This window comes from Rutilus rutilus (assembly GCF_951802725.1).
Source record: "Rutilus rutilus genome assembly, chromosome: 1".
Taxonomy (NCBI): Eukaryota; Metazoa; Chordata; class Actinopteri; order Cypriniformes; family Leuciscidae; genus Rutilus; species Rutilus rutilus.
This window is the reverse complement of record NC_140209.1, coordinates 66,278,448-66,302,594: the sequence shown is the minus strand read 5'-3', so window position 1 is coordinate 66,302,594 and position 24,147 is coordinate 66,278,448. Positions and strand designations below refer to the sequence as shown.

Below are 24,147 nucleotides of genomic sequence, written 5' to 3'. Positions count from 1 at the left end.
ATAATTTTGATAGCCTTTTTTTTTTTTAGATTTGGAATATTTTCAATATGGTATTATACTTTTGTATTATGGTAGGATTTAACAGATTTGAAAAGAGAGTATGTAAACATTCAAATTGGCCTGTTCATTAATGAGAAAATAGTTTATGTAATTTGAAAGATCTACCCATTGAATGCATTTTGTGCTAAAGCAATGATAAATGATCCACAGTTTAGCCTGTTGTGCTCACTGTGTGAAAAAGATTTTAAAAAACAAATGGTCTCAGTATTGAGAAACTGGTCCTATAGTGATTGTAGGTTCTTTGCTCTTGATCATACATTTCATGATCACAGGACACAAACATGTAGGTGGTGTCACAAACTTTGTATATTACAAAACAATGTAAAAATTAAATTATACTTTTTATATTTGTTCTTGATTTATGATGCTCTTACATAATTGCATTTTATTTAAAAAAAAGTACAATATTTTTACAATAAAATATTGCAACTTTATAATGGGTCTTATTCAGCAACTGATACATTTTTAACTGACTGATTTATAGTTCCCCACCGTAACAATTGTGACCATGAATAATTCTCATGCTTTCACTAACTTTAAATATTTAAAAGGCATGCAGTTTGTTTCTTCATGAGTTTGTAAATATATAAATACAAATATGTATAAATATGTCTGCTCACTTTGCTGTGAACAATGTAGTAGTAATCAATTTCCCATCATGCTGAAATATCTGGTTGTAAAGCTCTTATAAGACGATACAAATATTTATGGTTAATATTGCCTTTGTATCCAACAAATGAATATTTAGCTTGATCGTTTTTTTTTAAAAAATACAACAAAAATGACAATCTTTCATTTTTTAATCTTAAATTTTATTGAATGGACTATTTATGTCTGATGAGTTAAGGAAAGGTAAGGAAACACTCTTTTTAATATTATGCATTTTTGCAAAACAGTCTTGAGTAACTCAAATGCAAATTACTGAATACATGGAAAGTCCTAAAGCGTATGGCTACTTCTAAAATTATGAAAAATATAGTTTTCCATTTTTATCCAGAAAGGAAACCTATTCACATATACCTTATTTCCTAAAGAGTGAAGGAAAGAGTGTAAAGAATTGCGAGTATATTCTCATTCAGTGTCCATCACTTGAACAGATTCATCCACAACATCCAGTGGTAATGGAATAACTGTTTGTGTGAGCACAGCAGTAGTGCCTGGCTTGTATCTGTAGGTACCCTCCCTGGTGATTTAGAAGAAAGAGAGAACATGTTTTTGAATGTTAAGAGATTTTATGAATAAATATGTGCAGTTGTAAACTCAGAAGGTTATTAAAAGAGGATTGATCAGGATGAGAGTTGATTAGGGGTATATTCCAGAAAGCAGGTCGTGCATAAGTTTACGTGGTAAATATATATACAAGTAAATATATAGCAATATATAGTATTATAATGAAACCTTAACATTCGGTTTTATTAAAAATGTCTACAAATTTATTGTCTTTAGTAAATCCTGACAGTGTTTTTTTTAACCCCAAAAATCTGGCCCTATGTTTACTAAAAAATGACATAGAATAGTTAGAGAGTGCTGCAGGGATGACATTTTGTAGGCCAAAACCCAGAAATGAGTTAGCATTTTAGCACTTCTGGTTCCACCGTCCTGAAGTCAATAGATTTAAAAAAAAAAATTTATTTATTTTTTTTCGCCAGAAATAAGGTCTGTGGCTAGGGTTAGGGATTAGGGTTATAATTGCAATTTTTTAAAAAGTTTTTACTTGTCTTGAAAAAGGCGTTGCTAACAAGTGGCTTTGTGAATGGGACTACAAAGGTTGTCAGGGACATTAAATGTCATCACACTGTACTGGAAAAATCATCTACTCGCTAGTTGGAAGTTGTCAATTTGTTGGAAGCTAGTGATGGTGAAGCTGAGGTCCTGCGATGTGGTGTAGTTTGTTTATAGCCTTCTGACAATTGTATTTATAGGCTTCAGATTTAAAAGTCGTTAATTTGTGAAGATTATCATGATGAACAAAAAGTGTAAGAATCTTCTTTTTTCTTTTTTTTTTCACAGAGCTTATTTTCTGCAATAATACAAAAAAGCCAATGAAAACATCCTATTGAGTTTTTGTTGAGGGAACCAGGGTGATGCTAACTTCTGGGTTGGCCAACAAACATAATAATCACTGCAGAGCTCTATACTAGGATGTACCTTCCTGTATGAGTGTGTTCACAGTGAACATACTCTTGAGTTGACTGAACTTACTTCTGGACGTATTTTGGAACCGATAACTGAGTAAGAAATGTAATCAACCAAGAGTTCGGAGTAACCCTGCTTTCTGGAAAACCCAGGAAAATGGATACATTGAAACAAATCCTCATTTTAAAATGATGAAGAATTAATGTTACTGCATTCTTCCACATTACACTTCCACATTCATCTTACCTCAATCCTTTCTGAACAGGCTGGTCATATCCCCTCAGATAATCCACAGCTTTCTCTGTGATCACACATAGGTCTACATTGCTGCCAGAACCAAGATCACAGAAGATGCCTGCAGTGATGGCATCTCTCACCAGCTGCTTTCCTTCCTCTAGCTTTACATTTCCCAAGCGTTTATGTAGGTGTGGAATTGACAAGAACAAATACAGAACGTGTGTTTGGGAAGTGGGATTCAACAATAAAGATTACATTGAGGGTAAGAAGCAAAGAATAAAAATAAATGTCAGATTGAATTTGGTAAAAGTAAGATCAAACATGCTTGCTTGACACACGAGAATGATTGAGGTTCATTCATTGAGCTTCTGCAGGGACCAATGAGGTCTGTCCTCGAGAATCAAGCTACTTCCCCTTTGAAGGGCCCTCAGGGGTCCGTAGACCCCTAGTTAAAATGCAAATGTAACTACAATAACAGCATATACAATACCATGTTGGAAAATATCAATAAGAATGTCTTAACAGTTGTCTGACCTCCATATTTGGCTTGTAACGATCTTCAAATACAGAAATGGCTGCTGCTGCTCCAGACCCTGTAATATATAGTTTTGCTAAATAAGTGCAGAAAAAACATGTTTGATTGTGTTCATTCAAATAAAGGGGATAAAGTACCCATGGTGAGGAAAGGAAGCTTATCATAGGAACCATGAGGGTAGACGCTATAGAGCTGTGGGCCGTTAATATCCACACCTCCCACAATTAGAGAAGAACCAATGTGCCCCTGATACCTACAAAAAAAATGGGAAACAGTCAGCCCTAGTCCTGGACCTGGATAATATATATTTAAATAGCTCTTTAAAGGAGAAGTTCACTTTTAAAAAAACTTTTGCTGATAATTTACTCACCCCGATGTCATCCAAGATGTCCATGTCTTTCTTTCTTCAGTCAAAAAGAAATTAAGGTTTTTGATGAAAACATTCCAGGATTTTCCCCCATATTATGGATTCCAATGGGACCCAAACGGTTCAAGGTCCAAATGACAGTTTAAGTGCAGCTTCAAAGGGCTTTAAACGATACCAGACGATGAATAAGGGTCTTATCTATCGAAACGATCGGTCATTTCAAAAATAAATAAAAAAGTTTAAGTTTTATAAGCACAAATGTTCGCCTTGCTCTGTTCTGTGATGCGCGTTCGTGACGTCACGTAATACGCAATTACGTTGAAAAGGTCACGCTTGAAAAATGTTAATTTTGGCTTTTTAATATTAAAGCACCTAGGATACGCACACGAAAGGGCATTTTAAACGATAAACTGACACAAATACATTTTAAAATGTGTATATGGTCCTCCTCCCGCACATTTGTAAACACATCAAACTTGACCTTTTCAACGTAATTGCGTATTACGTGACGTCACGAACGCGCATCACAGAACAGAGCAAGGCGAACATTTGTGCTTATAAAACTTAAACTTTTTTATTTATTTTTGAAATGACCGATCGTTTCGATAGATAAGACCCTTATTCATCGTCTGGTATCGTTTAAAGCCCTTTGCAGCTGCACTGAAACTGTCATTTGGACCTTGAACCGTTTGGGTCCCATTGGAATCCATAATATGGGGGAAAATCCTGGAATGTTTTCATCAAAAACCTTAATTTCTTTTCGACTGAAGAAAGAAAGACATGGACATCTTGGATGACATCGGGGTGAGTAAATTATCAGCAAAAGTTTTTTTAAAAGTGAACTTCTCCTTTAAGATAAACTAATATTATCAGTTAACTATTGAGCAATATCTTAAAGAAAGTAAGAATGATGTATTTTGATGTATCAATCACTTTGCCTTAATCACTTAAATCAAATTGAACGACTATGACACTTTCACCTGAACAGCATCTGTTTGAGCTGTCGGGTCACCATGGCCACAAGAGGAGGTCGTCCTGTGCTCAGTGAATGCAGTTCTACATTTGAAGACATCATCTGAGTAGTGACCTCAGCATCAGCAGCAACACCTGCACCACAACAGCTATTGTGGTAAGAAGAACGAAAGAAAAAGAAAACAATAAAAACAGGCACTATAAAATTTAGTTCAGATAGGGACTTGAACTATGATGATGAGCAACCAAAAGATTCACTCACTAGATTTTGGGAGCTATGTAGTGGATTTTCATGCAGTTTTTATCAGCTACGACCATATCATCCGTGGCTCTGGTGTCTGCACCTAAAATCACTCCATCCTAAAATAGAATCCATTTATTGTTTGGTTTATTATAACTAAATATTACATACCATCATATTAATTTAATATAGCTAAGTTTATTTGCAATTACTTGAATTACAATATAGACTTAAATGATATGGAAATGAATTACAACATAGACTTAAATTATAAATATTTAATCAGTAATTAACAACACAAATCATGCTTTTGCAGCGTCAAAACAGACTTTGAATATCAGGCCAGCAATGGTGGTGCCAGTCTTCCTGGCGTTTGGTGCACTGTAACCCTTCTCTGATAAATTTGCTTCCAGAACAGCATTTCTATAAATGAATAAACAAACAGATACAATACAATTAAAAGATATGGCATTATTAAGTTAGGCCTACTTTTTGTTACTATTATGTTGTTTAGGAGTAGGCCATGTTTACTCATTCATGTGTCAAAACACTTTGATGTTTTGCAATCGTTTTGGCTTCGTCAGCATATTAGCGCTTGGCAATCAATGTAAATTGTAGTAATGTCTTGATCATATTATTTATTGTTTACGTCTTGATCATGTTGTTATAGATGTCTCACCTGCGTGTGTTCTCAAAAGAGAATCCTCCGGTCGGCGTCTTTGTCGATGTGTGCAGCATCTTTCACCTGCACACTGTATAGGGTAGAGTGGGGGAAAACGCCCCCCTGGGGTAAAACGCCCCCCACCTGTTTTTCCCAAAATAACCACTAAAAGTAGTCAAGATACATTTTTACTGTTGCTATGCACTACGTTGATAATGGGGATATACAAATCTCTACGGAGAAGCTGACACCAGCGACACATTTGAAGAGAAGAGGATTACATGGTAAATGCTATAATTTTCAGATATTAGTAAATAAGTTTTTAAGAGAATATTGTTCTGCAGGATATCGCAGTGATGTATGATAGATGAATAGTGAAGTCTGTAGTTTGAGATCATATATTATTTATAAGGAATATAATTATATTTTAAAATTTTTACATTTTTTTAAAAACTCATAGCTTGTGGGGTAAAACGCCCCCTACGCTGAGGGGTAAAACGCCCCCCCTGGGGGCATAGTTTCTCTATCATAATTACTATAATAAAATATTTCTGTCTATCAAATCCTTTGTTTTACACTTAATGCAGTATAACTAGGTGGTAAAATCTAAATATTTGAACAAAACATGAAAAAATTACCTCAAGTGAGCATTAACTAGCTAGCTTGCTAGCAAAGTTAGCTCACTGATGGAAGGTAGTTAAATTTGGCTATTTTGGACATTGCTGAAATAAATATTAATATATATACATGTTGATACATTACTTGCCTTTTACCTTTAGAGATTAAAAACTATTGTCTGTTAATTTTGCTGTTGATCTATGAAGCAAACTGGTTGGTAAGAAAGGGGGCATTTTACCCCACCTTGGGGGGCGTTTTACCCCACCGCTGGGGCAAAACGCCCCCTTTGTACAAAAATATTTTCAGTGAAAATACTAATTAATTATGAAGGCTGAGCAATTTTAATATTTGGTGAATAACTCCTGCCATAGTCACTCAAAACCAGGATGGCAATTCTAGTCACATTTATGTTTTGTTTCACTGTAATGTCACATTTTCCTTAAGGGGGGCGTTTTCCCCCACTCTACCCTAATATGTAAAGTATAGCTCTAACACTCAGCTTTGGGTAAAGCTCTTTCTGATCACCGCTTTTGAACGTTTACTCGCTTCAGCTTTACACAAAGAGTCGGTGCGTCAGCACTTTTAACGCCCCAAACTGCAGAAGTTCCTTCTTTCACTTTCACTTCTGACACATGATCGCTTCTCTAGGCCATTCAGTCGAATGAAGCAGTTACTCTAACCGAACGGTTAGGGGTTAGGCCTATTTGTGCATACAAATAGGTAAGTCTATTTTCTTGTAAAAAAGTTTTATTCTATTATTGATCTATTTAATCTGGCCAATTTACAGTTTTTCTCAATTGTTTACACACAAATTCTGGTACTTGAGACACAATGACCACAACATGTAACTCATTCACCAACCCCCTGAACCAATTCTGCTAAACTACAAGTACAATTCCTGCTTTACACTCAAATTGCAGATCTAAAACACACTACACACAATTCTCTGCTTTTGGCACAATTTTCATGCAGAAAATCTTGTTTTCACAAGGAACACACTGCCATTCAAATATGCACACTGACTCATCACATGGGCAAACACCCGTCAAACAGTTTTACAATCAGCAATCAGAGCTTTAGCATGAAAGGCAACATTGGACAGGATCACCCTGATCCAGATACACAGTTTTCAAGATTACCAAATCCGGGTTACCAGTGCTCTAAATGGGACAACATATCACAATGTGGGCGACCAGCGATGTGAAGAACAGGCAGAAGAGCCAACATGGGGTCACTGTAAGTGTTTCTTATCTTGAGACAACACAGAAATAACATAAACATCCACTTCCATTCATAATTTCTTTTATGACCCCTCATCTGAGCCACAACAAATAAACACACACATATATACATTAACAAATACATTGTGGATATTTTGAAAAAATAAAATGGCTAAATGTCCAATAGCCTCCTGAGTCCCTGCGTCCTCATATGAGGACATTACATTTTTGCCTCTTGACACAATGATAGTCAAATTTGTAAATCTTAGACATGTTGGCCACATTTAGGGACACTGCCCACACCATCTTGTGGTGATATAACAACATTACACCAATGTCAGTGAGAAGAAAATGGCTGGAAAATCAGCAAAATATCAGCAAAACACTTCCCGAAAGAAAAATGACCCAGGTAAAAAATCTATTCAAATTATATGAATGAAACAAATGTATTTATGTACAATACTGTCTCCATCATCATATGGGGATTAAAATTTGACATATTTTAGTAATAGTAGCACTCCAGGACATCAGTAAATGTGAAGTACTCGTTTGAGGACATTGGGACTATATTACGTTATTTATTCTACCATGTGGTTAGCTAAACTTGGGAATTTTTAGACGGATCACAATAGCATTGAAAAAACAACATTTGTCTGTGTGTGTATGTGTGTGTGTGTGTGTGTGTGTGTGTGTGTGTGTGTGTGTGTAAGCATGAATTATTGAGTTAACATGGAAAAACTGGTTTGCTGTAGTGCAGAAAACTGGTAAAAATCAAGAATTTCAAAATGAAAGTGAGCCAATAAGTGGCCTTCTACTGCTCCCTGCTGGCCATTACCAGTACTATTATAAAATTTTATAATAGTAAATAATAATATATAATAGTAAAGATTTTGTCAAGTGTTTATCACTTCATTTGTACTGACACTTCACATAATTGCTAGTAAAATGGTAAATTATAGACCCACTGTCCTTGCATGAGGACATCTTAATGGTAAAACATAGACCCACTGTCCTCGCATGAGGACATCATTTTCTGCAAAAACTACTTCCAGTACAAAAACAAATTTTAGTTATTATACTTATTAGGTCCAACTTATCCCAAATAGCAAGAACAATTATAAAATGCACACCAGGCAAGCTCTCGGGTCTCAGGAGGATAGTTAACAAAATAAAGAGTGTTCAGGGTTCTTCTTCATCTCTGATGATTGTTTCTTTGAAATTAATATACGGAGATGAATGACAGAAAAATTTAATATATTATTTTTGTTTGTTATTGAAATCTGTTTGGGTGATTATTTCATGGGGACAAGATCATTTTTATTTTATTTTTACTTTACTATACTATACTGAATAGCTTAATTGGTCGCCTATGTCTACTTTATCACTGTTAAAACGGTTACACAAGTCAAGTGCAAAATATAAATAAAAGTATATACACTAAATAATAAAAATGTATTATTTGACCAATTTTAAAGTTTTACTCCATTTTCTTCCTGGAATCCACCTTGAAATCCTGTTGGGATCAGGATGATCCTGTTTTTTTGGATCAAAGTTATCCAAATCCTACTGACAAGTTTTGAACAACACAAACTGAAGGGTTTTTTTTTTTTTTTTTTTTTTTTTTTACTTTTTTTTTCACAAATGTTATTTTACAAAAATAACAAAACAGCAGACCACAAAACAAAAACAGAAACACAGAGCATCTAGTTTGCACACACACAATATCATTAGACTATTACACTTAATATTTCAGCATAATAAACTAGAGTAATACTTGTCAATACCTTAAGGCAGAGTTCTGCTTCATGTAACTGTCCCATTTTTTCCAATAATGTTTACATTTGTCCGAGGCCAACCTTATTGAGAGTGTGAGTCTTTCCATTTCGCGAATGTCTGTGATGATCTGAAACCAGTCTGTTTTTGAGGGAACATCTTCACACAGCCATTTGCGTGTTATGGCTTTCTTTGCACCAGCTAATAGTATTGACAGAAGATACTTCTCTGATTTTGTTAGCTCTTGAGGTAGATTACCTAAATAGACTATTGTGAAATCGCATAGCAAGCTCAGTCCAGTTATGCTTTTTATTTCTTTTACCACCATTGACCAGTAGGGTGTAATTTTGGTACAGCTCCAAAAAACGTGAAAATGGTTTGCTTTGATGTCACCGCAGTTTCTCCAACACACAGCTTTGTCTGGATCTTTACATTGTTTACTCTTAACATATGGTGAAATGAAGAAACGTACAATGTTTTTCCATGTAAACTCCCTCCAAGTACCAGAAGATGAGGTATTCATGGCAGTCTTACATATGTTCAACCAATCATCTTCAGAAATTAATATATCTGCTTCTTTTTCCCATGTTTTTCTAATATATGTGGTTGAGAGGTTTCTTGTAGCTTGTAAACATGTATATACCTTTGATATTTGTTTCTTAGGAGCTTTACCTTTGCAAGATTCTAACAGAAGTTTAACCAGTCCAACTTCTTCTTCCATAAATTTTATATTCTTGTCATAATAGTGCCTCAGCTGAAGATATCGGAACAAATCATGTTTTTGTAAATTATATGTCTCTGAAAGTTGTGAGTAACTTTTAAGAACCTTCTTATCTGAAAGAGCCCAATATCCCGTAATGCCTTTTTGAGACCAATGCACAAAACCACAATCTGTCTTTGAAGGTAAAAACTCAGAATCATAGGCTGGCCATCTTAAAAATCTGGCACTCCTCTCAATATTGCTGTTTTTTAGTATTTTAAACCAAATTTCTATTGGTACTGTTATCCAGGAAGGTAGCAATTGTGAATTTAAATGTTTATTGAGAAGAGGTTTATCACCGAGCATGGACTGTAGGGGGGTGTCAAAATATGACTGATCTATTTCCTTCCATTTAGCCTCACAAGTTGGGTCACTCCAGCCTATCAATACTCGCAGCTGTGCTGCTTTATAGTAATCTTCCAAACATGGCAAAGCCAATCCGCCTTCCTCCTTTTGCAACTGCAATGTGTGGAACTTTATTCTTGGTTTTTGTTTTGCCCAAATAAAATGTGACATCATTCTATTCCAATCATAAAATTGTTTGGGTGGTATCCGAATTGGCAGTGCCAGGAACAAATAGAGAACCCTTGGTAACACATTCATTTTGATAATATCAATCCTATTATACATACTCATTGGCAACAGAGACCACCTCTGTATATCAGCTTTAATATTTGAGGTCAATATAGCGTAATTTTCTTCAAACAATCTAGAAAGATCTTTTGGAATTTGGATTCCTAAATATTTTATTTTGTTATTTTTCCAGTTGAATTTTGACAATTTTTTAATATCTATGGATGGGTGATAGTTAAATGAGATAATCTGAGTTTTCTGCAAATTTAATTTGTATCCTGAATAGGTACCAAATTCTTTAAGTAAGGACAAGAGGTTGGGTAAACTCACTTTAGGGTTAGATAATGTTAAGAGGATATCATCAGCATACAAGCATGCTTTATGTTCCGAGTCTCCTATGGTAATACCTGAGATGTTTTTATGTTCTCTGATTGCTTGAGCAAGAGGTTCTATAAAGAGAGCAAAAAACGTCGCACTAAGGGGGCAACCCTGTCGACAGCCTCTTTCTAAATTCACAGTGTCGGAAAGGTCCCCATTTATTTTAATTCTGGCAGATGGCGAGTCATACAAAGATCTTATACATCCAATAATTTTACTATTAAATCCAAATCTGTTTAAAACTAGGTACAAATATTCCCAACCAACGGAATCAAATGCTTTTTCAGCATCGAGACTAACGGCTATTGATTCTTTATTTTTCATTTTATCAAAAAGATGGAGGGCCCGCCTTACATTATCATGAGTTTGTTGGTTTCGGACAAATCCAGATTGATCTGTGTCTGTTAGTTCAGGGACAATTGATTCAAGCCTCTTGGCTAATATTGTTGCAAATATACGGTAATCAATGTTTAAAACCGATATTGGCCTATACGAACCACATTCAATTTTGTCTTTGCCTGGTTTGTGCAAACTGAAGGTTTGATCCAGATTAAAACTAGGATTGGATTGCGTGATCTAATCTGAGTTCAGATTCCTTCTTTCCCTTTTGAACAACCCATTTTCAAGATTTGATCCAATCCGATAACCAAAATCCGATCAGCTTACCTTTGAACAACTGGCCCTATGTCTTCATATGGGAACATTACAGATCATTTTTCAGAGAGCAACAGAATATATAATGTGTTATTCTTTACTGTATGCTGCACCTTTTTTACTGGGTGGCCGTGTTAAATTGCTGAGTGTTATTACTTGTATTAACAATCAACTGAATTTTGTGAATTCAAAAAAGCACAAAAATAAAACACATTAATTAGCATCTCCTTGTGCTTCCCCAGGCAGAATAAAGTCATCAGAGAGACTGCATGCTGCTTCGGTGTCAGTTTGCTCTTCACAGCCAAGAATGGTGTTGTACAGCACTATCTTCTCTCTGAGTGTCTTTTTGAGCTCACCAAGTCTTCTCCGTTTGCGTCGCCTTGTTTGGTTGCTGTCTGCAAGTTTAAAAATATATATATATTAGAAAAAAAATAACAATTACAAAATGCAAGTTGAGTGATGTAGTATCAAATACCATTGTGTCGATACGGATCATGCTTCTTTCTTCGGATGGAGTAAATAATCTCCTGGATTTCACTCTGGAGCTCTTCCTGCTACTGTGAGTCCTGTGTCTCTCTTGAAAACCAGAAATAAGCAAAGTCGACCATTACAGAAAACACAGTATCACTGCAAAAAATGTAGACAAATATATATGGAAATGTATACACCAGCGACTATATTACATACCAGTGGCTGCCCATTGCTTGACATCACACACCCACCGATCTGCATCCTCCATAGAGATGTTTAACTCCTGCTTGAGACTCTCAAGATCGGCGGCTTCCATTTCTGCTCTCTGTGTAGTCTATTTAAAAAGATAAAAAAATGACAGAAAACACAGTATCACTGCAAAATTAGCCACAATTGCCCCTGAAAAAAATGCAGGGGAGAGCACAATCACACTCATAGTGTCTCCAGGGCCCAGGAAACACCTTAACGTGCAGTCTAGGCTTCTTACTTTGACAAATCTTTTCTCCAGTGTCTTGTGGAGACTCTCCATCTTCCTATTGCTCATCCCATGGCAAGTACAGTAATCATATCTCCTCTGCCTATACAAAAAACAAATCAATTGTACAATCTAGCATTGTGTGTCAAACACACTGGTTAACCCTTTTTTCAACCAACCTGACTTGGTCATGTAGTTTGTAGTAAGAGCTGCCCTTGAAAGGAAGCTATTGACCTGTTCCAGCTCTTCACCAACAGTGTTTCCTGCACCCTCCTGGCTTCTCCCGCCCCACCTAACCTGCTCCCAAGAAGAAGACCAAGACCTTTATCATTCAAATCTTATTTATTAGTTTGTGTATCATCAATTGAATTTGGTGCCATGAGCAAATTTTGATATGTTTCAATATTTGATAATATAAAATGTTCTGAGGTAGGATAACAATGAAGGAAAAGCTTTCACAACTGCAATTGTGCAGTCAGAACTTTTGGAAGGGATCAGGAAGCATCTCCTGCAAACAACCCTGCTGTTAAACCAGAATGACCAGTACTGTTGTAACAGTGTGATCACTGGTAGTGATGTTAACTATGTTTAAAAAGTTCATAAGCATATACACACACACACACACGCACACACACACACACACACACACACACACACACACACACACACACACACACACACACACACACAGACACTAAATAAGTGTTTTAAACTTGTCCTTGAGGATACCCAGCACTACACATTTTGTATATCTCACTTATATGACACACTTGATTTAACTCATCAGCTCATTAGTAGAGACTGCAAGACCTGATGTGTGTCAGATAAGGGACACATACTGTACACAATGCAGTGCTGGGGTCCTCCAGGACAGGTCTGAAAACCACTGCATTAAAGTATTTCAATAACGTTTACTACTTTTGACTTATGAAACGTGCATATTTACCCAGATAATAATCAAGCTACATTGTTCTGATGCTGTAAGGATGTTTCATTAAAACATTCAAACGTAAACTTAACTCACACACAGTACCTCACATTTGCCAGTGTGAGCCTTGGCATGCATTACAGATAGAAAAGGCTTCATCATGGGAAGTGGTTGGAGCTCGGATAACTTTTCTGCCATCTTTTCCAAATAAGGCCAGTGCCTGTAAAGGGGAAATTGCCAAAACTGGTAAGGAGACAAACCAGGATCTAGTGACTAGTACAATTCCTGTAACACTACAGTATGTAGTCATATGTATGGTAATTTGTCATATCAGTACTGATAAGGTAGTAGCCATATTCATTTTCTAATTCCATAATATAAAAAATGTGTGATTTTTAGCTAGTCATGGTGTTATTCCCATGCATGGCATATATTAACAAAGGTAAAACATCAGTAAAAACTTCAGTTATCATTTGGCAATGGCTATCTACCTGCAAGCAATGTCCATACAAAAGAGTGTGTCATTTGCAGCGTGTGCCAGCTCCTTCTGCAGGAACATTGGGTAGGCATATATACAGTGAGGAAAATAAGTATTTGAACACGCTGATATTTTGCAAGTTCTCCCACTTAGAAATCATGGAGGGGTCTGAAATTGTCATCGTAGGTGCATGTCCACTGTGAGAGACATAATCAAAAAAAAAAATCCAGAAATCACAATGTATGATTTTTTAACTATTTATTTGTATGATACAGCTGCAAATAAGTATTTGAACACCTGAGAAAATCAATGTTAATATTTGGTACAGTAGCCTTTGTTTGCAATTACAGAGGTCAAACGTTTCCTGTAGTTTTTCACCAGGTTTGCACACACTGCAGGAGGGATTTTGGCCCACTCCTCCACACAGATCTTCTCTAGATCAGTCAGGTTTCTGGGCTGTCGCTGAGAAGTTTGAGCTCCCTCCAAAGATTCTCTATTGGGTTTAGGTCTGGAGACTGGCTAGGCCACGCCAGAACCTTGATATGCTTTTTACAGAGCCACTCCTTGGTTATCCTGGCTGTGTGCTTCGGGTCATTGTCATGTTGGAAGACCCAGCCTCGACCCATCTTCAATGCTCTAACTGAGGGAAGGAGGTTGTTCCCCAAAATCTCGCAATACATGGCCCCGGTCATCCTCTCCTTAATACAGTGCAGTCGCCCTGTCCCATGTGCAGAAAAACACCCCCAAAGCATGATGCTACCACCCCCATGCTTCACAGTAGGGATGGTGTTCTTGGGATGGTACTCATCATTCTTCTTCCTCCAAACACGTTTAGTGGAATTATGACTAAAAAGTTCTATTTTGGTCTCATCTGACCACATGACTTTCTCCCATGACTCCTCTGGATCATCCAAATGGTCATTGGCAAACTTAAGACGGGCCTTGACATGTGCTGGTTTAAGCAGGGGAACCTTCCGTGCCATGCATGATTTCAAACCATGACGTCTTAGTGTATTACCAACAGTAACCTTGGAAACGGTGGTCCCAGCTCTTTTCAGGTCATTGACCAGCTCCTCCCGTGTAGTTCTGGGCTGATTTCTCACCTTTCTTAGGATCATTGAGACCCCACGAGGTGAGATCTTGCATGGAGCCCCAGTCCGAGGGAGATTGACAGTCATGTTTAGCTTCTTCCATTTTCTAATGATTGCTCCAACAGTGGACCTTTTTTCACCAAGCTGCTTGGCAATTTCCCCGTAGCCCTTTCCAACCTTGTGGAGGTGTACAATTTTGTCTCTAGTGTCTTTGGACAGCTCTTTGGTCTTGGCCATGTTAGTAGTTGGATTCTTACTGATTGTATGGGGTGGACAGGTGTCTTTATGCAGCTAACGACCTCAAACAGGTGCATCTAATTTAGGATAATAAATGGAGTGGAGGTGGACATTTTAAAGGCAGACTAACAGGTCTTTGAGGGTCAGAATTCTAGCTGATAGACAGGTGTTCAAATACTTATTTGCAGTTGTATCATACAAATAAATAGTTAAAAAATCATACATTGTGATTTCTGGATTTTTAATTTTAGATTATGTCTCTCACAGTGGACATGCACCTACGATGACAATTTCAGACCCCTCCATGATTTTCAAGTGGGAGAACTTGCAAAATAGCAGGGTGTTCAAATACTTATTTTCCTCACTGTATTTCACCACGGTAGAGGCTCAAGCCTTGCAGCGAGACTCATGTCTGCACACAGCTATTTCAAGGCCCTCTTCATCCACCTTGGCCCTGGACTTCTGTGCTATTTCTCTGCCTGCTGGAAATGTTGCCGGTCCGCAGACATCATGACCTGTCCTCTGAAAGTAGAAACAATATGTTCCATGTAATCCCAGGACAAGAAAACATTCAATTAAAAAGAGTTAAAGAAATCCTTACACTTAACATCTGGCTTCTAATGTGGTCAACAAAGGCAGATACTTTGGCATCTTGTGCGATGAACAGTCCATCAAAAAGAGATGGTTCGTCTGTCCTGTTAAATAAGAGGAATTCATCGCCAACACAATTACATAATAATGATTAAATTAAATTAATATGACAATTAACCATAAAGGTGCCACACATTTTAGTCTGTATGAATCACATTTGATCTGGAACACTGTGTTTAGAGTATCAGCTTGTATTTGTCCTGTGGAAATGAATGCTGTAATGTGGAATTAACTCGTGTAAGAAGTAAAAAACATAATGTTTAAAGTACAAAAATAAATAACTAAATCTTTATTTTTGTTTGAGTCTTCAGGCGACAGAAGGGAGAAAAAGTTCCTGAACAATTGACCAGATTGCTGTCGTAGAACTGTAATATAACAAGCTTGTTTAAAACACTGCTATATCTTTCAAAACACTCTTTAAATTGTAAAAGCATTTACGTTTGAATGTGAAGCAATCACACATTTGACACATTTTGTTACTTTCCATGAATTTCAAATAAAAGTATAATTATCCCAGCCAGCAATGACATGTGGGGCCCAGATGAGGGCTTCATGGGCGGCAAATATGGGCCCCATTATGGGCTTGCACCCGGGATCCACATTGGGGCAAGCCGTGGAAGCCCAGACGTACTAAAAGTGGGACATGTCAGACCCATTTGGGCCCCACATGTCATTGCTGGCTGGGTGGTGACTAGCGTGACTTGAAATGTATTGAGTTACAATTACACTGTAAAAAATAAAATCGTAAAAAAACGGTCAATGAGTGTCAGCTGCGGCTGTCAAACAAAAACCGTAAAAATAAAGTAAATTATCCTAATTTAAATAGTGCAAAATACTTTTACAGAAATCTTCATAAATCTTTTTTAACAGAAACACACAGTTTAAACACAGTTATTTCACATTTATTTTCTGAAATTTTTTACTGAAAAACATGCAGTTAATTATATGCATGATTTGTTGTGACTATACGTCACAGCATCAGCAACTACACAATTACTGTCAGTTAATTAAAGCAACATGTAGCATTTCATCAGTGTTTCTCTGCTCATCCTGGACTGAAGCTCAGGCTCTACTCTTCAACACAATGGTGACACACGAAACACACCATACAGAAACACTTTAAACCCCAACAGAACATTAAACACTAACAGATCTATCAGGATCTCAGCATCTTCACTTATTACAATCCAGACTTTATTTCTTTCATATTAACATTCTAATTGAGAATTAACAGTGGTTTAGAAGTTGAAGCTTTATTGAAAAGAATAAAGTTTGATGTCACCATGATGGAGATCAGTGTTTGCTTTAGTTGGGCTCTTGACCTTTTAGTGTTTAACTTTAATGTTTTTCTGGCTGCTTTAACTGTGTATTTGATACACATTTGTTTTAGCAATAAATGCAGGAGAAACCATCAGATGATCTTGGTCATTCATTGATGGTGTTATAATCATCATATGAGGATCTGATTCACTGATGTGTCAGTCAAATCTCTGAACATCTTAGCTTAGGTTACATAATATGTAGATGGAGTTTAGTTTTATACAAAATCAACAATAATGTCATAATTTTTCACACAACCCTTGACATATTGTTGCATCAGTATTATAACATTCTGAAATAAAATATATATATGTATTGTACAGAAAAAGTTTTGAGCTGGTTCATTTTTTTAGTAGTATAGAGACATCAAGAATCAACATATGAATCTCAACAATGGTGACAACCAACAAAGCCTTTTTGTGACTTTATAGTAGGTCAGATTTTTTTTTTCATTGTCACCATTGTTGCGATTCATACGCTGATTCTTGATGTCTGAGTGAGTTTATATGATCCTGTCAAAACATCTTCTGTATAATGACTTCATAAAATCATAAAATCTGAGTATCACAGCACTGCAAGATCTTCTATAGCATTTTTATAATGCAGAATGAACAACTAATATTTAATTACTTAATCAGATATTTCACTTCAGGTGGTATTAATAAAGCAGGACACTACATGATGACTATTATCACTAAAAAGTGATCAACATCATCTGATCTGAGCTTCTCTTGGATTCCTGCAATAGCAACTATGCATCAAAGACACACAGTTAAAGCAGCCAGAGAAACATTAAAGTTAAACACTAAAAGGTCAAGAGCCCAACTAAAGCAAACACTGATCTCCATCATGGTGACATCAAACTTAATTATTTTCAATAAAGCTTCAACTTCTAAACCTCTGTTAATTCTCAATAAGAATGTTAGTATGAAAGAAATAAAGTCTGGATTGTAATAAGTGAAGATGCTGAGATCCTGAGAGATCTGGTAGTGTTTAATGTTCTGTTGGGGTTTAAAGTGTTTCTGTATGGTGTGTTGCGTGTGTCACCATTGTGTTGAAGAGTAGAGCCTGAGCTTCAGTCCAGGATGAGCAGAGAAACACTGATGAAATGCTGTATGTTGCTTTATTTAACAGACAGTAACTGTGTAGTTGCTGATGCAGTGACGTATAGTCACAACAAATCATGCATATAATTAACTGCATGTTTTTCAGTAAAAAAAATCAGAAAATAAATGTGAAATAACTGTGTTTTAACTGTGTGTTTCTGTTAAAAAAGATTTATGAAGATTTCTGTAAAAGTATTTTGCACTTATTTAAATTAGGATAATTTACTTTATTTTTACGGTTTTTGTTTGACAGCCGCAGCTGACAGTCATTGACCGTTTTTTTAAGATTTTTTTTTTTACAGTGTAATTGTAACTCAATACATTTCAAGTCACGATAGTCACCACCCAGCCAGCAATGACATGTGGGGCCCAAATGGGTCTGACATGTCCCACTTTTAGTACGTCTGGGCTTCCACGGCTTGCCCCAATGTGGATCCCGGGTGCAAGCCCATAATGGGGCCCATATTTGCCGCCCATGAAGCCCTCATCTGGGCCCCACATGTCATTGCTGGCTGGGATATAATGACTAGAGCCAAAGAAAATTATGTGAAAGAAGTATGTTTAGATGCAGCATGGACACAGAAACACCACTGCACCACCCTATATCCACATTACAAAAGAAAAGAAAAAAAGATTACACTTACCCTTTGGATTTCTTGAACCGGTGATGTTTTCTATTAGCGTCTGCAGATATAGCCAGCATGTCTGGTGTGCATGCTGGGCATTTAAAGGGCTCCATCAGGCACAGATCTTCTTTCTTAAAATTGCAGAAGGCAAACTCCCGAAAGACTCTGTGGAAGAAGGTATCGCCACAAACACTACCCGTCTGGAAAGAAGGATGGGATTATTTTGGTTAATAAAAGATTTTGAAGTCTGGAATTCAAACACTTTGGAAATAAAACCAGCCCTTACCCGACCAGTGCAAAGACATCGATGTTCAAGCACTCTGAGAAATGCTTGTTGGGATAAAGCTGGGCTGGCTAATTTCATCTGCTCAAATGATGTGAACAGATCAAACTTAAACAGCATTTGGCAGCTGGTGGTTGCTGGCCAGTCTCTGTATTGAAGCAAGTCACTAATCCCAGGAGTCCATCTGGAAGAACAAAGTGGACAGCTTATACACGGCAGACACAGGTTGTGTGGACCTTAAAACAAACATGTGTTTACTATTTGACCAGTATTTGTACAGCACAGGACAAAAGAATATAGTAAGCCATTATTATGCTTGACTTCATCTGGTCGGATATAAAAAGGTAGAAGGAAGTGACAAGACATGCCGTTGATAGTCACCAATACGGTCTGCTTTCCTGGGATAATTCTGAAGTCTTGGTTTGGACCACAGGAACAGATTTGTATATCGGTGGAGGAACTGGAAGCACACACACTGCAGTAAATCAAATTTCAGAAAGTAATATCAGTAATGTCTACACATTTACTCAACAAAAGATTCAGTTAAAGGAAACTGCAGAGGGCACCTACTACATTATCTGAACATACCTTGTTCACGGAGTTGATATTGGCCACTTTCATCAGCCACCACTACGGATGTTGGTGGAATGGGTTTTAAAAAACCATCAAACAGTTGAATACAACTGTATTTCCAGTTTTCAGAAATACAAAATTAAGGATAATTTTCTTGGCTTCAATATCTCGCGGAAAAGGGATTTTCCCCGAGCGTAAGATACTTACGCAGTACGAGAGACCTCTCGTAAGAGAACTCGAGTTAACTAATTTCACTTGCAGAAACCGACTGCCGTAAATTGACCAACTGTCATTTAAATGCATTAACTAAAATGTATAATGCATTGATAACGTGAGCAAAGTATTACTGTTAACTTCTTTCATTTGAACACCTGCTGTTAACAAGCAAATTCACTGAAGGAAAGAGGAACACACGAGCAAAAAATAGAGAAACACAAGACCTACAACTGACTTCCAGCCATTACACATTATTACACTTATTATTAACCAGTATGACTTTATTTCTGTCATACATCTTCAGAAGTTGTTATTGAGATGTTTAATTGAAAATGTTTGGTGTGAAGTTACCATTATAGAAATCAGTGTTTGCTTTAGTTGGGATGCTGACTCTTGACTTCTTAACATTAGTTCTTCTCTTGCTGCTTGAGCTGTTTTTGTGCAAGTCACACTTGTGCACAAACACAGTTTATGAATGATTGCGGTTATGATGACAAAAATCATCATGTTGCCTGTTCATTCACTAAGGAATTCATTATCACTCATTCAGAATTTAATCCTCAATCAAAAGTGTTACATTACCACCACTGTGAAACCACAGAAATAAATTACAATGACTAATTTTTTTAACACATCATGCATAAACCAAAGAAACAGAGCTACACTGTCTACGAGAAACACAGAGATATCAATGTGGAGTAGCCTATAGAATCTACGTTTAAATCTAAGTATAAACGGGTATTCTTATCTCTCCCCCCGCCCCGCAGAGTGTGGAAGAACAGCAGGAGGACTTCTGGTGCACAGATGAACAGTTCAGTGATTTCCAGTAAATGCCACAGTTTAATTCTGTAGAATTTGTTTAGAACTACATTATGTAACTCCAATCTAAATTTTATTTATTAATAAAATATTAATTTTATTAATAAAAATGTACTGAAAGAATGAATGAGGTGTTTAAACACCACTTCCTCTTTAAAAAAGGGGAGGAGACCGAAAGAAACTCTGAGTTTACAGAAGAAAACATGCTCCTGACCAGGTTAGGTTCACAGAGTAAGTTACCATGGTAACTGACTCTGAGTATAAGTTACCTCTCTTTCAGAAACGGGCTTGACTTACTCTGCTTTCTCAGGTTTAACATACCTCCCATTCTGAAACAGAAAACCCAGAGTTTCCCTCATTTCAGGGTTAACATACTCAGAGTTTTCACTTAACCTCCTTTCTGAAACAGGCCCCAGGTTGTTGATTGTGGCCTGTGGAATGTTGGTCCACTCCTCTTCAAAAAAGATTTGAAAAAAATCAAATTTAAATGGCAATTTTTTTCAACAAATTTCCACCATTGTATGTTACCTTAAAGTACCTTAAAACAATATTTGTTCCAAACATTTTTTTTTACAGCACTTCAAGTTAAGCCATTCTAAGAAAATAAAAAGAGTAAAATATTTTTTTCTATAGGTCTATCATAATGCGTGCGGTAGAGGGTTAACAAAATCACGAGTGGGGTAATAGTTGATGCATTTTATGTTGTAGAATAAAACGTGAAAGTGTCTTGAGCTCGTGTTCACCACTGACCTTATTTCTGCCATTTTGGGAACCAAAGCCACTTTGGCTAACAAAGTAATGTCATTTCTGCACCACCCCATTAGACGTCCAGAGAGGCGGAGCTGGACGTTGTTTGACAAGTACCACTTGATTTATTTTGGACACTTTTATCACACTTTATTCCCCTTCTTTGGACATTTTATGTTAAATGTCCAAATGTGTTCAATGTGTTAAATTTTATGTTATGTCTCTGAGGCCTGACGCCACACTCACTGTGTCGATCTGTTGCTCCTCCCACCACAATATATTACATCCATACATGAAGGTTTACAATTTTTACATGAACCATTTCAAATGCACGTTTACTAATACCAAACTTTATGGTTTTGTTGACAGAAGACGCTAGAAAATGACAGACTCTTTGACTCTTTTTATTTAAAAGTTTATTTATTTATTTATTCCCTTCTATTTTTGTATTCCACTTTATTCCCCATTTATAGCCTATTCAGTAGAATGTATGTTGGAGGACCATCACAATAAAGTGTTAGCAGATATTAAGCAGACTGTCTACTAAACTCTAATGAATAATATGGAGTTGCAAAGTCACTTAATCAACAGAATGTTTAAAAGTAGAAGTTTGGTAAATAGTTAGCAAAATTCTAAATTGTAGCATTTTTGTTTGTGTATATTTCCATTTTTGTTTGTGTATATATTATGGTCTCGCATTTATATGGCACAGCTGCAATTTATTTCCTCGTTTCAAACCCGGAAGTGTGAAAATAGTCCATTCGAGGAGGAGCTGCTGGATGTTTACCTGTGATATTTACCTGTCTTACAGTGAAATCGAAAGCAGTCGATGACTGTAAGACGACATTTCGGAAGATAGAAAATCAGCAATCGCTTCACATGTGACAGTAAGTTCATTAAACTTTACATAGCTGTAATATCGATAGAGTATTTGCGTCTAAACAGACATTATGACGAACTCAAACTCAAATACACGATCAAGTTGAAAGTTACTTTCGCTATAGGCCTACTTCACGACACGTCAACTGTAGGCTAACACTCATAAAATGGCCGAAAATGGCTAAACTTGCACTTACTTTTTCCTTTAACAGGAGAATATTAATTTAATGTTGAAATCTTCGGTTGACTTAGTATTTAATTATTTTTATAATCTATATTTTATGTGTGTTGAGTGACGCAGTAATATTGGGGAAAGAAAGTGTGGCTGTAGGATAAACACATAAAAATAACATCATATTTGCTTAATGCGAGACGAAAAAACGGATTGTGAAAAACACCTGCAAGAGTTCAGCAGTGTCATTAAAGTGAAGGTGAATCCAGTGTTTAAACGAGGCTGCTGTGTTTAAAAGTGTGGCCGACATGTCGGACATGTTGCTTTAAAAACAAACATTATCAACTGGAGAAAGACTGTTGACGTTAAGTTAAAATGAATTAAATGCCATTTAAATAAAACGTGTAAAAATTCAATTGTGTTTTGTGCATGTTCTCTGTGTCCACATACAGGCCTTTAACTAAAGTGTCACATCAAGGAGGAAGAGGAGACACGTACCTTTAAAATGAGTGTGTGTGAGGAGAGAGAGGAGAACCAAATGAGTGTGTGTGAGGAGAGAGAGGAGAAGGCGCCTGTTCACACTCAGAGAGCAGCATCTCCAGTATCCAGCTGTGTGTCTATGAAGAGTAACATCTCCATGCGTGAGCCCCTTAAATTCAGTGAAGGACCATCTCCAGGATCCAGCTGTGTGTCTATGAAGAGTAACATCTCCATGCGTGAGCCCCTTAAATTCAGTGAAGGACCATCTCCAGGATCCAGCTGTGTGTCTATGAAGAGTAACATCTCCATGCGTGAGCCCCTTAAATTCAGTGAAGGATCCAGCTGTGTGTCTATGAAGAGTAACATTTCCATGCGTGAGCCCCTTAAATTCAGTGAAGGACCATCTCCAGGATCCAGCTGTGTGTCCATGAAGAGTAACATCTCCATGCGTGAGCCCCTTAAATTCAGTGAAAGATCCAGTTGTGTGTCTATGAAGAGTAACACCTGCATGCGTGAGCCCCTTAAATTCAGTAATGGACCTGCTGTGACCTCTGACCCTGTGTGAGTATCATGAAGTTCAGGGCTGTCTGGGCAGTCAAGATATTATATTGGTTCATCGCCTCTAAAAACTGTTAATAACACGCATACAGACAAAAAATAGACTAGTAGTTATGATTCTTACTCCTAAATAAAAAAATATATATATATCTGACAAAAAAAAACAACACTGAAAATCACCAGATGTTGGTAACAACCCAAGTAAGCCATACATACAAAGAAACAAACAAAAATAAGTTCAGAAATTAAGTTATGTGTAATAATGTGAAATGACACAGGGAAAAAGTATTGAACACATGAAGAAAGGGAGGCGCAAAAAGGGCATTGAAAGCCAAGACAACTGCTGAAAACTTACAGTAATTAAAAAGCAATCCAGCCCCCTGTCAGTGGAAATTAATAACAGCTGGTTCAGTCCCAAATGATGGCCTACAAAAAGGTCTCATTGCCAAGGTGTCACACAAGACACATCTCATGATGGGTAAAAGCGAAGAGCTGTCTCAAGACCTTCGCAACCTAATTGTTGCAAAACATAATGATGGCATTGGTTATAGGCGCCATTCTAAGCTTCTGAATGGTCCAGTGAGCACTTTTGGGGCCATAATACGGAAGTGGAAAGACAGTAATTTCACCATAAATTTGCCTCGACCAGTGCTCCTCGCAAGATTTCTGATAGAGGAGTGAAAAGAATAATCAGAAGTGTTGTCCAAGAGCCAAGGATCACTTGTGGAGAGCTTCAAAAAGACCTGTAGATAGCAGGCACTGTTGTCTCAAAGAAAACAGTAAGTAATGCACTCCACCGCCATGGCCTGTATGCACGCTCACCACGCAAGACTCCATTACTGAAGAAAAAGC

At 36.9% G+C, this 24,147-nt stretch overlaps 3 protein-coding genes and 1 long non-coding RNA gene across 4 annotated transcripts; 1 reads left to right on the top strand and 3 right to left on the bottom strand.

Annotated features, from left to right (window-relative positions):
• Window positions 1–921: 921 nt before the first annotated feature.
• On the bottom strand, window positions 922–6,457 carry LOC311296090 (proteasome subunit beta type-7-like). The gene is made up of 9 exons (XM_084417736.1): window positions 6,303–6,457; window positions 5,228–5,306; window positions 4,878–4,971; window positions 4,570–4,667; window positions 4,316–4,456; window positions 3,106–3,221; window positions 2,968–3,026; window positions 2,443–2,594; window positions 922–1,243 (listed from the first exon to the last, which is right to left on the bottom strand). The coding sequence occupies exons 2-9, from the start codon at window positions 5,284–5,286 to the stop codon at window positions 1,132–1,134; spliced, it is 831 nt and encodes a 276-aa protein (XP_084273862.1). The 5' UTR covers window positions 5,287–5,306; window positions 6,303–6,457; the 3' UTR covers window positions 922–1,131.
• A 5,415-nt stretch (window positions 6,458–11,872) lies between these two features.
• LOC311296440 (uncharacterized protein) lies at window positions 11,873–13,626 on the bottom strand. Its single transcript, XM_084418236.1, has 5 exons — window positions 13,551–13,626; window positions 13,165–13,279; window positions 12,311–12,428; window positions 12,144–12,234; window positions 11,873–11,990 (listed from the first exon to the last, which is right to left on the bottom strand). Exons 1-4 carry the CDS (start codon window positions 13,616–13,618, stop codon window positions 12,197–12,199), a joined length of 339 nt encoding a protein of 112 aa, XP_084274362.1. The 5' UTR covers window positions 13,619–13,626; the 3' UTR covers window positions 11,873–11,990; window positions 12,144–12,196.
• Window positions 13,627–15,252: 1,626 nt separating this feature from the next.
• Window positions 15,253–18,740, bottom strand: LOC311296629. Its single transcript, XR_014628641.1, has 3 exons — window positions 18,587–18,740; window positions 15,467–15,560; window positions 15,253–15,387 (listed from the first exon to the last, which is right to left on the bottom strand). It is a non-coding gene; the product is annotated as an uncharacterized lncRNA (long non-coding RNA).
• A 3,257-nt stretch (window positions 18,741–21,997) lies between these two features.
• Window positions 21,998–23,919, top strand: LOC311296347 (uncharacterized protein). The gene is made up of 2 exons (XM_084418049.1): window positions 21,998–22,093; window positions 22,710–23,919. The coding sequence occupies exon 2, from the start codon at window positions 22,763–22,765 to the stop codon at window positions 23,300–23,302; it is 540 nt and encodes a 179-aa protein (XP_084274175.1). The 5' UTR covers window positions 21,998–22,093; window positions 22,710–22,762; the 3' UTR covers window positions 23,303–23,919.
• The last annotated feature ends 228 nt before the right edge of the window (window positions 23,920–24,147 follow it).